The sequence below is a fragment of the Rhodnius prolixus genome, unplaced genomic scaffold (genome assembly GCF_049639745.1).
Source record: "Rhodnius prolixus isolate KJV_2025 unplaced genomic scaffold, Rpr scaffold_16, whole genome shotgun sequence".
NCBI classification, from domain to species: Eukaryota; Metazoa; Arthropoda; class Insecta; order Hemiptera; family Reduviidae; genus Rhodnius; species Rhodnius prolixus.
The window spans coordinates 2851994-2868388 of NW_027411616.1; the positions used below are offsets into that span (position 1 = coordinate 2851994).

At 31.1% G+C, this 16395-nt stretch overlaps 1 protein-coding gene across 1 annotated transcript in view; it reads right to left on the reverse strand.

Moving 5' to 3' along the window:
* Window positions 1-11550: 11550 nt before the first annotated feature.
* The window catches only part of Galphao (G protein alpha o subunit), an 88431-nt gene continuing 83586 nt past the window's right edge, over window positions 11551-16395 (reverse strand). Inside the window, exons 6-8 of the mRNA XM_074134612.1 lie at window positions 15751-15880; window positions 13199-13352; window positions 11551-12597 (exon numbers count right to left, since the gene is read on the reverse strand). Of these exons, the coding sequence (XP_073990713.1) occupies window positions 12410-12597; window positions 13199-13352; window positions 15751-15880 (472 nt within the window). The 3' untranslated portion in view covers window positions 11551-12409. The remainder of the gene's footprint in view (window positions 12598-13198; window positions 13353-15750; window positions 15881-16395) is intronic.

A 16395-nucleotide genomic window follows, 5' to 3' on the forward strand; every position in this document is an offset into this window, starting at 1 on the left:
ATAAAGATATTAAAGCACGATTTTCAATTAATTTTCTTTAATGAGTTTAAACTTGGTCGGAGCGGAAGCACATTTTTTGTGAATCACAGCAAGAACGCAATGTTATTCAAGCGGTGGAGATAATACTCTCCTTTAGAAGTAGGAGCAACTAGTAAAGAGCTGTGGTGACAGTCAAATTAAGAAGAGCAAGCTATTCCATACACTCTTGTATTGCACAGGACCCACAACAGCACGCACACATCAGTTATACAGCCGCAACAGGTCAACGATACATTTTTGGATCGATTTTCACCTCAAAGATCTAAACAATCAAAAGTATTTTCGTGTTTAATTGGTCTTTTGAAGTAAAACGTATGACGTTAGTATGGTCATGGTTTATTTTTATTTTTTCAGTGTAGTTTTTTTTTTCAGTTTGTCTATTGCTAAATGAATCTGTTAGAAATAGTAATTAATAATATTCTCCATTATGATGAGTGTAAAGCCACTTCAATAGCGTACAGGGTACTCTGAATTTTCCGGTATCATCATCTTGCTCAGCTTAACTTTCATCATCTGGATTGAGAACTCACTGGCAGCACGACAGCAGTTTTGCCCATAAGAGGGATTAGAACGGCAGAAACATCCCCACCTCCAGCAAAAACTCATCAAGTATACTAGATCCAATAAAGCCGGAAGTTACAGCCTCACAATAACTTAATATACTTCAACTTATAGTATCTAAAATGAATAGTTCTCACAGAAATAAAGGAAAAAGAAAATTAAAAAACAACTTTTGAATCGAAAATAAAATTCAACTAGTGTTTATGAGTTTCGCAAAACTTTGGTTAAAGATAACGAATTTAAATAAGTTCAATTACGATTGAATGAATAGAGATGTGTTCGTTTGAATTGCCAAAGGTCGGCAGCTCAGCTCTTTCTAATGCTCGCAACATAAATACTGCTAACAACGCCTTACTATCCGCCAATTTCGGGGTCGTTTAATTTAGAGCTTTTGATAGTCACGTTAGTACCACGAACTTTCACAGGGTCTATCAAAACCAACACTCATGAGTCCTTTTGAGATCCGACTCATATTTTTGTAGACTTTAATGTAGCCAACTCAGTATCCAGGCATGGCTATTACTCAATCCAACAAACACAGCTTATACCTTTCAACTATTCGTCACATGGAGGTATCTCCTGACACCCTTACGCACTTAATGTCCAGTTAATCAGACTGCAATTTTTTAATTCAATTTGACCACATTTATTTCTGGCAGCTCAAGATGGCTGTAGAACTCTCTAGTAGTCACGCTTTTGGGCTGTATTGATTCTCTTCGAAAAATCCAGGAGCCTTTTTAGAAGTAAGTGTGCAGGTTTCGAAGCCTTAACTTAGAAATAGGCTAAATCTTCAAAAGGTTTTGGTTTTGTAAATTTTTATTTTCGTCCTCCTTGACAATAGTATGACTAACAAGTTGTTTTAATCCGTAACGTAGCGCCCTATTCTTCTAACTGGGTCTTAAAGGGCTATGAATGCCTGTTTCACGGCTCTGAATGACCTTTCAATGTCGTCTGCAGAAGGAGTTATTATTACACTGTCCTACTAAGAAACGTGTTTTTAATTTGAACCCCTTTTAAACTTTTTTTCAGGACTGAGTTAAATAGAAGCAAGCTAAAACATAACCTACTTCTAATCCTTGCCAGCTTGTTACTCTTAATATGACTTATCCAATACTGTCTTGTACCCTTGGAAATTGTTTCGATGAACATCTCGTGCCGATCGCTCCGTTATATCTAACTATGAAGTCTTGTTCTGGCCAATCAAAAGCAAATTTCAATCAAAATGCACTTCTAATCGTATTAGTAAAAAATAAAAAATGTTAGTCATTTTTTTTTTTCACTAGTTAGTTTTTTACTAGTTAATGTACTACTAACTACTTCAACTAGATTGTCAAATTTTTGTGCAGTCAATCCGTCAAACAACAATCTACATTACAAATAGTGTTGGCCTGTATTCATCAAGAATTGATATACATTCAGGGAGAAATATTAAATTAGGATTTCAATAAGAGATTTATTTGATACAATTTTTCAGCAAGTTACAATAAAACTAATACATGTAAACATTTAGGTAAAGTATAAGTTAAATAATTGTTTTACACACTTTGATAATATTTTTTTAAATTATTTATCATTTAGTTTAGGATAAAGAAAAGAATATTCGTTTTCGGTGGTTTCACAAGCAGTGAGTCTGAACACAAGACAATTTCTCTTTTAACTTATAATGAAGAATAAATAATATAATATGTTACAGCTTATATTTATATTTATTTAATCATTTGATTTTTTGTGTGTTTTGATTTAAGTATATCCAAAATTTGGCATACTTTTTATTTGTTAATATAATTTATTATATCCAAAGTACTAGTACACCTGTGCAAGGTATGCATGTTCTTTATAATAAATAGTATTTGTAGACTTTAAAGCTAGCAAAATAATAAAATAAATTTTATATATATAATGTTTTTGTAATATAAAAAAAATAAAATAAGTAAAATTGTTGAAGGAATTTTGACTAGATGTCTACTCATTCTGGTTAATTTTTAAGAAAAGGTTTGGAGACTATATTTACACCCGAGTGATAAAAATAAAAAATAATCGGAACCCCATTGCTGTTTGAGATAACGACTTGAAACTTTCTACATTTTTTATGGTTATTAGAGAGAGAAATTAGACCTTTAAACTTTATTAATTAAGGATTGGTCACATTAAACTCGCAAAACATGATCCAAAACCTTCCTTTCTCCCTGTATTTTTTCTTTGTTTGAAAAATAAAGTCTCAATCATTTTTTAAACATGTTAAAATTACTTTAACTCCTATAGTCTGGGCCTAACAAACAGTATTGTCGGAAGAGGCGTCAATTGTAGGCGATTGAGTCATTTTAGCACAAATATGTTCATAATGAATGTTCAGCGCTGTTAGGAGTGGCATGAAGTAAGAGCAAAAGCTTTAATATCCTTCAATTTTGCTGGGCATGCTTCGAGAATGCGTTTAATCTGCTATAAATAAGCCGAGGATCAGGGAGTTCAGGTGGACAAAAGGACTGTACGAAGAAGGTTGATCAAAACTAGTTTGAATCTTCACGAAGATCCACCCACAACTTGAGTATGCTCATTTGGAGTAACAAAGATAGAAAAGTAACATTTCTCTAATGACTACCGATCTACCTTCAGTCACTAGACGGACGCAAGAGATTCTGGGAGAAGGTCAGCAGATAGAGTATTTGTCCCCAGCGCTTTTTTGCCTAGTTTCACCTGTAGAGCGTACCGTTTACTTTGCACCCGAGTGTACTTGCATATTACAATAAACATTCCTCAGATTTTATTTTTAAAAATTAAAGAATGTTAAATTAATAATGACAACATAAAAGATCACCAAGAAAATCAATATTATTTGGAGGTTTTCATTTTATAACGTTTTATTGTTTTTTCATTTTATCTACTGTTTATCCAAACACTAATGAAACAGCAATCTATTTCATTATTTACACATACAATTTTTTTCTGTTTCATTAAATAACACTCAAAAAATAAAAATTAGTATTACAGGAGATTTCTAGAGTTTTTACTGTTTAATCTAAATAAATAAAATATATATAAATAGTAAAATAAATAAATAAATAATTAATGAAATTAGCTTTCCTAATCTTTAGAGAAAGTAATGAAAAGTGAAAAATTTATTGCTTGTAAGTAAATGAAATGTGGTTTTAATTACTGTATTTTACAACAGAAATTTTGTGCGAGAATAATAAACATGCCCTATTTTGGGTAGCAGGGCATGTTGCCGACGAAGGTGATTAAGAATTTTCTGAGGGTAAACGGCTAGTCTGTCGAAGAAGAATAAGTCGGAAAAGCAATATGTTGAGTCTCAGAACTGAGTCTAAAACTTATCAGGAGCAACTTAACCCGAAGATGCACGCGGTCACATCTGGAAAAAAAGCTGTGAATTGTTTGTTTTCCTCAATAGACACCGTAGCATACCTAAAGATCTTGCACTTAGAATCCGGAAAGCTTCTGCAGATTCTTTGAAGAGATGGAAAAAAAAGAGGAGCCATAATTTTGAGAACCTTTGGAAGTCTAGTCTAGTAGAAGGAGGGCATATCGTACTCTCTGTATGCTTCCATGATCTTAGGATTTCTCAGGAAAATTTTTTTTTTTTAAAGAGGAAGTGCAGACAATACGACTTCTTTTAGTTGCCAGTACCCAGCACTCCCCTGAAAGTTGCGTTTATAAATTAAAGATAAGCTAATGGGAATCTTTCATCAAAAACACAAAGATATTGTTATAATAAATCCTTCAATTTTTCGTAATCATCGAGACCTTCTCTAAACCTAGAACACAGTTAATTTAGTGGCCTTTATCTGGGCCATAAGTTTTTGATTATTTGTAATGTAAACAGAATACTGTTCGGTGTTAAAAATTATTAAGAAGGAATCAAATTTTGAGTAATTAAAAAAAATATCACGTCTCATCCAAGTAGTTCTTTTTTAAAGAACATGATTTTAGCTAGAAGGGAACCGATTAACTATGTGAATAGCGTGTCGGATTTCCATACGGAGATCCCGGGTTCGGATTCAGTTGCTGGCCCTTAAATTTTCTCTTCCTAGGAGCTTCTTACAACTCACTGTCCGGTGGTTGACACTGTTAGCTGTAACAAGAGAACACAGTCCGGAAGCCGGCAGTACATTGGAAAAAAAAATACTGGCCTGAAGTATCACATTAATTACTAGGTTTGCTTAAATTTTTCAGTAAAAAGTATTTTAAGCTAAAAAATATCTCTAAAAATAGTAACAAGTTTATGAAAAGACAAAAATAAGTGAATAAATCATCAAAATAAAGTAGTGACAATTATTTTAGGAAAATTGCAACAATTTTAAAAGCAAATACTACCAAAGTGAATGTGTTATTATTAAAAAATAAATAAAATCCATCAAAAATTAGTAACCAGACATATTTCCTTACAATTTTCAATATTTGAAGTTTTCTCGAAAGTTGTTCAATGTGTACATTTTGCATTGACTTAACAATAACAAGTTCTTTGGCAAAGTAAATGTTTGGGTGAAGTTACTTGTATAATTCTCGCATGCTTTATCAAAAGATGTACGAATATGGCGGTGAATAATATAAAGAGTTAAATAAATTACCTTTTTTAATAAATAAATATAGCCTACTAACGGTCATTATTATCAGTTTTGTTTGTATCTCTTGCAAGATTATTGTACCCAAATTATTGATAAAACTTTGTACGTTCTTTAGCAGCCTTATCGGTAAAGATTTTTCCATCATCACCGAAATTCGCCAGTATCCATATTAGAATTACATATGGAATTATTTAATCCCATTAAATATTTCAAGAACATGAAATCAGTATCGAATGATTTGAAACAAGAGATTGCCTGCTATTTTTGTTGTTTTTACATAAGCCCATGTCATTAGCCAACTAGACCAATCGATGACATGTAATTGAAAAATCGCGGTTTGGTCCAGTAAAGATTTCCCTGACAGATCGTTTCTCTTCTTCTGCAATGCCGCACAACTCATTGTGGTGGTCCGTAGTCATTTCACTATTACGGTAAAATATAATCGGGGGAATTAACTTTGTATGGGCATTATTTCAGTTTATTCATGCCCAGTTGCAAATAAAAAAAAAGTGTTAAAGTACTCTAACTGCCTATGCTATTGGCGGTTTGCTCCAACTGTTGTGAACTCAATTGGTGAGCTCGGAAGCAATTGTTACATAGTGGAAGCGAGCCCAATTGGGATTTAATTCAAGGACCCGATATGAGAAATACTGGCATTATAAGTTAATAGTAAATAAGTGGCGCAACTAATTAAGTTCATAAAACAAAACTGCGGTCTTGTCACTCTAGACTCTATCAGCGACTGCCTTCCGGTGTAGTAATCAAAGAAGAACGGAATCCTCCTGTAACCATTCATAGCCTCTAATTTACTGTTTATCCAGTTTTTATCCAAACCGTGTCATAGCCAGCAGTCATCATCATTTTTTAAAGTAGGGTGTGCTTAATACTGGAACCTGGATGGGCAATCCATTTTATTCCAATGATAGAAGCTGTTTTTCTGGAATGTTTACACATACTTTTCTTTCGTACGTATATATTTGCTTTAGTTTTGTTTAAAATTTTAAAGGAAAATAGTTAGCTTTTAGAGTCATTCCGATCAGAAAGACAAATGCTCTTTTGTAATGTTTTAACCGAGTAGAGGACTTCATTTTTAACTCCATCAGCTGGTAGTGCCAATTATTAACATTTTAGTCCGGCATTTCTTTTTGTAGACCAAGTAGTTTCTTCCAAGGACACAAATTTTAAAAAAGCCATAGAACTTATTAACGCAGAAAATACATATATGTACATTAAATACCATAAGTAAAACCTTGCATAGTGGGAGGGGGGAAGGAATGCAAGAAAATGTAGTAATAATGAATAATCATTCTAAATAAACAGCAATTATCATTTTTATAAATGTTCACAAAATTATTTATTATTTATCTAATTTATTATTATTTTATGTTTTACTTCTTTTTTTATTATTGCTGTACAAAGGTTTTATTAAAGTTATCTCCCCGTAGATTGCTTTTGTACATAATCAAAGAAAACATAAGATATTTGCAATATGTAAAATTTAAAAAGGTTTTGCCTTAAAAAAATAATTGAATATGTCAAAAAGTGAATAAATAATTTTCCAAATGAATAGAAGAGAGGACAATTGTTCTCTTATTAATGTTATTATTATTTTATAAATAAAGTGGCAGTATTAATCTTTTTTGTTTAAGATAATATTTCAGTGGAAGACCAAAACAAAACAAAAAATTAAATTGAGGATTTTTACAGCACAAATAAAAAAAAAAAATGTGGGAATTAGCTTTTTGTGCTTTAAAGGCTGTGATAAGAAATCTTTTGTGTACAATAGGTTCTACATAAGTTTTAACTGTTTATTACGCTTTTAAATGTTAAAAAGAGGTTTACATCACAAGTGGGTGTTGAAATTTTCTTACCTTTTTATCTTACTTTATTTTTTTATGTAACATTCTTAAGCTAAAGCTCTTATATGAGCATTTTTCGTTTATTATTAATTATTTTTATTTTTAAATGACGATATACACATTGTTTTCTTAAATATACAAGATGGTCTCAATTTTATTTATTTATTTTGTTTTTAAAAACTATTATTTAAAAAAAAAAAATCAGTTATTAGATCTTAAATGTTACAAATTATTATTTTTTAAATTCTTTTTTAGGTAAATCATAGTTGTGTGGAAAATACAACAAAGATTTACGGTTACAATTTTTATTTTGACATTCTTTGGTCTTTTATATTTTTTTTATTGCCCATATGATGAGGGAGTCTGCTGCTATTCTGCCTCCGCTAAAGTTTAAACACTTGATATTTTGTTTTAGTCTACTTTTTGTTTTTTGTTTTTAAATACAAAAATGGAATATTAATAACCAGGTCATTAATTTAAAAATCATACTTTTAGTGGCGCTAATGACCTCAGCCGTAAATCTCAAAAAATAAAAAAATACATGTAGTCTTTGATTCCTAAATTGTAGCCTAGAAAATTCAGATTATGAATAGAATGAAATGTTGTCGATGAAAATCTATATTTTTTAAATAATTATTTTAAGCTTAAAAATGTTTTCGGAGGAATGAATATATTACAAGTAAACATTTTTAAGATTTGGATTTGTGCTAGCTCTTCTACAGAGGTAGCCTAGATTTTATGCAGTTTCCGCGAATCTATAGACTACAGTGTATTGTGTTGATATTATAATTTTTTAAAAATTAAAATATGGTTGAATAAAGAGAGTTTAATTTTTTTTTTTTGGGGGGGGGACAGAAATGCAGCTTGCAAATATGGCAGTCCTTTTTTTTATATTTTTATTTTCTACATGAAGGAGATTGAAAAAAAGCTGCCCAATATTTTTTTAAATTTTTTAGAAAAGAAAGCTAAGTGTTTCAATGAAGAACACATAAATCATTTTTAGAAACACTACCAGCGTGTCTTAAAAAATTAAAAAATATACTTTTTAACATTTACACCCTTTTATCTAACGTTATGTTAAATTTATATAATATTTACGAATTATGATTATTATTTCATCTGGTTTAGTTAAGTTGAAAAGCGAACGATGTTTACAATTGTTGTGCTAAGATGAATATTATTAACCTACATCTAAAAATTATTTTAACTTAGAGGCGCTCCAATTTTGGGAATGCGATTTTGTTAATTTCAAGTTAATTTTACTTATTATATATAATATTGTTATTATATTTATAGGAATGATTAAAAACCTTAATTAGAAATCTAATAAAAGAGGCAGAGACGTATCGTGGAAAGGATTACGAATTAATATATTATTAAATGCTGTAATGTATGCGATAATTCTTTTCTTTCTATTGTAAAAAAGACAATTTTTTTATTTTCCCAAATTTGTCTGCACCATTATCAAATACATTTTCTCTCTATTCAACCACATATTTCATTGGCAGATAGATTTTTAAATTTTTATAGTTGATTAGCCAAGAGCGGTTTGTTTGCTGGTCTGCAAGGGCTGTTACTGAATACCACAATTCACTCATTCATATATGACACTGAGATAATATCGCCGCTATAACTTTTTGCACATGTAATGGTAGGGCTTTATCGTAATAGTTGCTATCTTGTTGATTCGCAGGTTGGTTTATAGAAAAAATAACGTTGGCAAACCAGGACTTGGATTACTTAAATGTGAATGTTGTTCTTTGTGAGTTTGCTAGTCATTATGGAAAGAAGCTGACCAACAGAATGACTACAGAGGACACCAAAAAGAAGTCATCAACTTGCCCCTAAAGAATATGGTGCCTTAAAAAAAGACAAGGCCAGTTTACCGTTGTTAATAGTTTAATCTTCTAGAAAAAAATGACCGGATAACTAAAAGTAGAAGAGATTTTGTGACCTGTTTTCGGTTGGTCAGCTCAGCTTTAGCATAGAAATGAGTTATCTTAACAAGAATATTGTATTTGATTTTCCCAGTTGTCCTCTATGCAGAACAACTCCCTTTGTAACCCCCTATGCAAGTTGTTCATTCAAAACCATTCAAAATTGGCTGAGTCTTTAGGGGAGTTTTCTCTTTTTGCTCGCTAACTACCATTTAGTGTGAGTGTATTGAATATATATTATTTTGTATCATCACACGAGTGAGAGAATATTCTCTCACTATCTCATTGAAAAGAGAGCTGTCTACATCACTTAAAGAGTTCCATAATCAGTTAGAATTCTAGAGGCCGTTAAATCATATACACTGGGAACAGAATTGAGATTAGCATGCAGTCAAATATAGCATGCAATAAAACTATTTTTAGTGATTTCTAAAATTGCAATGTTAAGACATTGAAGGACCTTTGCGATGAGTCACAGAAGTTGGAATAGATAAAGGTTAAGTTTGATCTCTTTTATTTTTTCCCCATAACCATTCCACCATAACCATCTTGCAGCGCTCTTTAGTCTCACTGACAGCGTGACATTAGAAAAATTCATATACACACGTGAGTGCTTACACTCAACAAGATGAGCTTATGTCATGTCGTTGGTCCTACAGAGAACATAGTCTGCAATCCGTCAACCCAGTCAATACTGTGAAGATGCGCCTGTAAGCTGTAATGATCAAAGATTAATCAGAACAGGCGGCTTGCTTTGTTCCTAGCCAGATTATGGAGGGTACGTTGAGGCGAAAGTCAACTCAACACTTGGCCTCCGATAGTGCAACAACTGTTTAGTTGCTGTGACTTGTAGCTTTACCGTTTTCAAATGAAATCAATTGTTGACATGGCCTAGTCTATCATTTTCTCTAATATAGCATTTACTGGGTATCTATGGTAAAATTGGTTCTATTAATGACGCTAGAATATTCAACAGGGGCGTAGGAGTTGGTCGCACTCTAATGAAATAATTGCAACACTTATGAAAAACTGACAGATCATTTCATTAACAACAACAACAACAACAACAACAACAATAATAATAATAATAATAATAATAATAATAATAATAATAATAATAATAATAATCCCTACAGCCCTTGCGTGAAATCATACAAGCCGACAAATTGGCTCTACATTTAGAAGAAGATATGAATATTTTACATAAATTAATAATACAAATACCCACACTATTATTATTATATTTATTTGTAACAACCAGCTTTTGAGTTCACTGAGAAACAAACAAAACTATAAGAATTATTTAAAACACTTTACAAATAATACATATATACGTATATATATATATATATATATATATATATATATATATATATATATATTATATATATATAAATATATATATTATATAATATATATATATATTTAATATATATATATTAAATATATATATTATATAATATATATATATATTTAATATATATATATTAAAATAATTTCTTATTTTTGACACATAAGTTATATCACAATTCCTGCTAATTTTTTAAAAACTAATTGTTAAAAAAATTACAATTGCAATTTTATCAAAATACGTATCACCAAAAATTTTGGTGTTGTACATAAGGTTGTATATAAGGTTGCTAAAATTTAATTAAAAAAACAAACTAAAATCTATCAGATAAAACAAAGCTAAATTAAAATATATTAACTTAGTAAAAAATTTATTTTATTCAGGTATCATTTAAAAAAATATTTTTCAGGATTGCTGTCAATGCTTCCTTAAATACTGGTACAAAGGAATCAGTCAATTGTATTTATGTGATGAGATTCATGTTCATTCTTTTGGAAAAAAGAAAATAAATAATTAATAATACAGTACTAATATCTGTCCTTTGAATATAAAAATCTGACTCTGTAAACAATTTGTACGCTAAGTTTGTAAATCACTTTAAAAAAGAGAAGTTTTTGTGCATGAAAACAATGCTACAAACCTTCTGAAGTCAAAGAAAAAAAATCCTATTGGTGCCGTTCGAATTTTGGAATGAAAAGTACTCGGCTAGAGAAAATGGAAAGCTCTACAAATAAGTCCATCATCATTCATTATTAAAACCTTTAGTCTTTCTTATGATGGACACTTTGATTATCATAGATATATGTATAGTCCCTACTATTTATGTCCCAACAGATTTAGAGGTAATCATATCATTAGCGAGATAATTTCCTAACATAAAAAATGAGTTTTTGTTCCACATGTTAATGGCTGAGACTTTTAAGTCTCTGTAGGATTTTCTTACCGAAGATGTAAATTTGACCCTCAGAGATTGTTCGCCAGAGTTCTCCTGAGTCATAATGCAATTAGTACCGGACGTGGTCAGTTTAAAGGGAAATAACACCTGCGCTGATTGTCGTTGCCAGTAAAGTAAGCACGAAATTTTTGATTGTAGCTCACCCGAATGTCCGGTTGGGGATGTGGACTAGTATAGTTGGGTTTTCAGGTAATCTACCTGGTGACACTATTCGGATATTGTTAGAAAACAAATTTGTAATAAAGACTTTGGCCCCAAAAAGTAAAATGGATAATAAGCTGGTAAGAATTAGGCGAAGTGAAAGATTTGATTGAATTTAATGGTTATATTAAATTTCTTTGGTAAGTTAGGCTAGTGCTTGAGATTAGCATAGGGTTTAGGTTTTTTATATAGGATTTTTATATTAGCCATATTTGTGAGCTTTTTTTTTATCGGCTAATGGGTGAAGAACTGTTAGGTTTCAAGTATGGCTAAGAAGTAAAACTGCCAGAATGTTGAAAATTTCATCTTTTTTCAAAAAAAAAAAAAAAAAAAAAAAAGAGTGTGCAGTGCGTAATTAGAGTCTGCAACACTTCTCGTTTTTGCACAAAAACTTTTGTAAAAAATCTAGAAAAATTAATATGTTTGTGGGGGAAAAAATATGAATTATTTTTGAACACTGCTCAATATTAGAAATACTAATTTTTTAAAATGTGAATAAGAGAAAAGTATGAAATGGTGCAATATTTATTTCAAAAAAATTATGAGCTCAGTTAATAGTTATAAATAAATTTGCTGTTTTGCAATTAAGTGTGATTATAACATTTGATTATTATAGTAGCCTTTTTAGGGTAGATTATTATTATTATTATTATTGTTTTGCAACATTCCTTTCACATGTTTGTCATAAAACAGGGCTTATTACAATTGCTAAACAAAAATAAAATGAAAATCATAAAAAATTAATATTTCTCTTGCAAGTATATGAAATAATTAAGAAAATATTCAAAGAACAATTTGAAAATTGAGATGGGATTTGATGTGGGTAAGAGCTTGTTAGATACCCAAATAACGCTATATTTGTTTATTATTTAGTTTTTTTAAATTTTAAACTTTAATATCGAAAGTCTACATAATTTATTTGATTTTTAATAGAGACCACAACCACGCAGGTTGTTTGCAATAATAACATCAGTAACTGCATCGAACACAAACTGGATGTTGTTTGTATCCGTCGCACAAGTCATATGACAGTAGATCTCTTTGGTCGTGGACTTATTTTTAGCTTCAAATTGGGCTTGTATATAAGCAGCAGCTTCACCATATTCTTGCGCTCCTAAAAAATATATACATATTTCTATTAGTTTTAAATATATTTTGCTGAGACACTGGGGCGTGAGACATTCGCGTCCGGAGACTGCTAACATTTTTTTTTATTTTTTATTTTATGTACAAATAAATTTACTGAATCTTAAAAGCGATTGACTATTCCACTCCAGGATGCCGAAAAACTCATCAATTCTGATGCTAGATAATTTTATTATTTTTCACCAAAATACTAATCAACCGAGGTATTTCCGAACCATTGTCAAGTTTGCAACAAATGGACTGAGTGCTTTAATAGCGGTTTCTGCCGGTTAAGAGAAACAATTGTTTTCGATACTTGCTGTCGAAACAAAATTGTTCTATCAGCTTCTTGATATCTCTCCTCTGCAGTCACTGATCTTTTCTTGCTCCACATAGTGGCGTGTTCGTTAATATCAGGTAGAGCGGATTTACACTCTACTTCTTTCTATTACTCTCATTATCCTCATTGATATGATTTTATCGAAACAGCTCAAATAACTTACTACCAGAGTGTATCACTTTTATACTTCTGTTAACCTCCTAAAAACATCTTGAATATTCAAGAAATACAACTAATAAATCATACTTACCAGCATATTCTGGAAAGCAAATAGTTAACGGCGATTTTTTTATCTTTTCTTCGAACAAATCCTTTTTATTCAAGAAAAGAATTATTGAGGTATCTGTGAACCATTTATTGTTGCAAATGGAATCAAAAAGCTTCAGCGACTCTTGCATTCGATTCTGTAAAAATAATAAAACAAAATCATTAGATCTCAGTAATTTTTAGGCTAAACTTCTAACTAACAAATTAGACGTCGTTGACGTGGGGGAGGGGAGAAGCTCAAACTTTGTTATTAACATTATTCTACACGCAGCTACAAGTTAGGCTCGATATGAAGATATTCCAAATATTAGTCCGTACTTACATATAACCAGTACACCAAACCCGTCCAAAGATCTTGGTTTTTAATGGATTATTTATAAGACACTATGTTTGATTTTTATAGAACTCCACAGTGGCAAGGAAAGCGTGAATGAGCATAAATCAGGTCTTATAATTTAAAATTCCAAATTTACGTATGCTAATTAATCTTTTCAAACCCGCCCTGAAAAATTATTGAAGCTTTGTAAATTATAGCTTATACTCCCAATTTCTGGGTGATTAAAAAATAACTACTTATATGAGAGAGTATATATTAACATCTAAGGTGCAATTGCGCTTAGGTCGCAAATGAAAATGGAATGGTCCATTATTCAGAGCCATAATAACAATAGGCAAAAATAAGGATTTCCTGCAGCCATAATTATGTCATATCTCGAGAGATATGACGGTTTTTAATTTGTTATTAAAGATCAAGAGAATTTAAGATGCATTCATTACATATCATTTCTAAAATTCACTTGGTTTCGAGATAAACAAATCATTATTTTCACTTATATTGACCGACTTTGAATAATTGGTTTTCAGATCAGTTCGGGATCAGATCAGTGCTTACAGATTTCTGCGAACAATAGTACCTGGAGCGTTCTAAGAACAATGCTACCTCCGGACATTTTCTCGTTTTAAACATTAAAAAAATCCGGTAGTAAAGATGTTTAAGGGTTAATAATCAAAAGCTGATTTTTTAAATGTAAGAAGTTAAATTGTATTTATTTTTAATATCCGTTACATAGACTCCTCTGACGATCGATTGATTAGGGATAAAATATTTATTATTAAATTATATAATGCAAATTTATTGTAATGTATTTGTTAAATAAAGTCCTACTACTAACCAAATGCTGCATGAATTTTGAAAAACACCCAACTTCGACAATTTTTTTTTCTCTTTTTCTATATAAGATGAAATTCCCAAATTTTCTTTAAAATATCAGAACAATCTTCGTTTAAGGGAGTAATTTTTTTTTACAACCACGCAGATTAGTAAAAGTAAAAGTAAAGTAAAGTAACGCTTATTTTTTCAGGCGGGCTTTACCTCCAACTAGTGGACTGAGGCGACTAGCTTACATACTTTACTGTAAATTTCTTTTATTAACCATTAAATAAAATCCAAGGCCTAGAGACCGGGAATCAACAAAGTACCACAATGCATATTAGCTTTCAAGGACTCGCCTCTAACCGCTCGGCTACCGTGGCGGCGTCTTCCTCCCACGCAGATTAGTCTTTGCGTTAAAACATGCCAAAAATGAGTAAAAACGGCATTTTCAAAAATTGTGGCTGTTGTTGAAGTCGTTACATATTTTGTAAACAATGAAGCGCCAAAACGCGTCGACCGATTTTCAAGAATGAAACGTCATTCGATTCGGAATTTCATGAAGATGTGCCTATTGGGGTATTGAATCTGTACTTCCAATCGGAGAGGAGTTAGCTCCATGTATGTGTAACGCCTCCACTAAAACTATTACTCTTTAACAAAAACTTACAGTTTAAAACGTTTAAACGACAAATGTTAAACAAGAAGAAGTAATTTTATTATAACTCCGTGATTCAAATTCGATAGTAACCAAACCAACTTTTTATCTTTTTTTATTTTAACTTTTGAGTGTGTGTGTGATATGGTTATTCAAAATAAAGAGCATAATAAAGATAAATCAGAAGAATAATTTGGAACAAATGGGAAGAAAAATTTGGAACAAACGGGAAGAACAATTTGGAACAGTCTATTTATAAAGTGTCTAATTTTTATGAAGATATACAATTTAATATAATCCTATTTTAACAAAAAAATTGTTACGAATGAATAGCCAACATAAGAGTCAATTTTAATTAGTCAAATTCTGAACAATATCAATCCAAATTTAATGCAGTAAAATTATTTAAATGATATTATTGTTATAAAATTTGAATAAATTACAAGCGTCTTTGTACGTTGCTAAACGGCTGAAATTACGAGCTGAAATTCAGTGAAATGTTGGGTACTTGCCGATTGGTGTACCTTTTGTCGTTTAATAAATCCTTCCACTTAACTTTTTAAACTACAAGTTTTTGTTAAGGACATATGTGTAAATTTATTAGCGGACAATGGGCTCTAGAGCGTTACTACTCACCTAATTAATTACTTTCCTTTCATTTGATTTAAATTTCAAATTTACTAAATATTTCATACAAATTTTTGATTTTTTTAAAATTTAACATTACCGTTGTTTCATCTTCATGTAACACTTGGTCATATTCGGACATGGCTACACAGAAAATTATAGCAGTCACATCTTCAAAACAATGGATCCACTTCTTTCGTTCCGATCGCTGTCCACCAACATCGAATAACCTGTAAAAAAATAAAAAATAAAAATAAAAAATAAATAATTTCTTTAAATTAAATATCTAATTTAAGTGAGCGTAAAGAATCCAAAATCTAAGTCTTATCTAAGTTTAGTTTGCTGAATTCTGATTCTGAGAGAAGCTTCAGACCAAAAGGCTTATTCCATGTAGAAACTCTATCTAGGCGATTTTTTTTTTGCCGCAAACCGCAATATGCAACAACAAGTTACCCGATAAACGATGCTTTGAGGACGATTCAGATGATTCTAGGCATCAGGATGGTGTCCTGTTCAAGAGAGGAGCATTTTTTTTAAGGCGCTTTAACATCTGATGATATTAGTGCCTGGAGCCTTTTCTAGTTGCTTTACTGGACTCTAGAAAGCTTCTCTCGCTTTAGACAGCACTGTCCATCACCGGACATTCTCCGGTCTCTTGCGAACCACAAGACTCTGTGTAAAACAAAATCTAAGGGCAGCCAGGACTCAAACCAGGGATTTCGTATGGGGGTCCACCACTCAACTA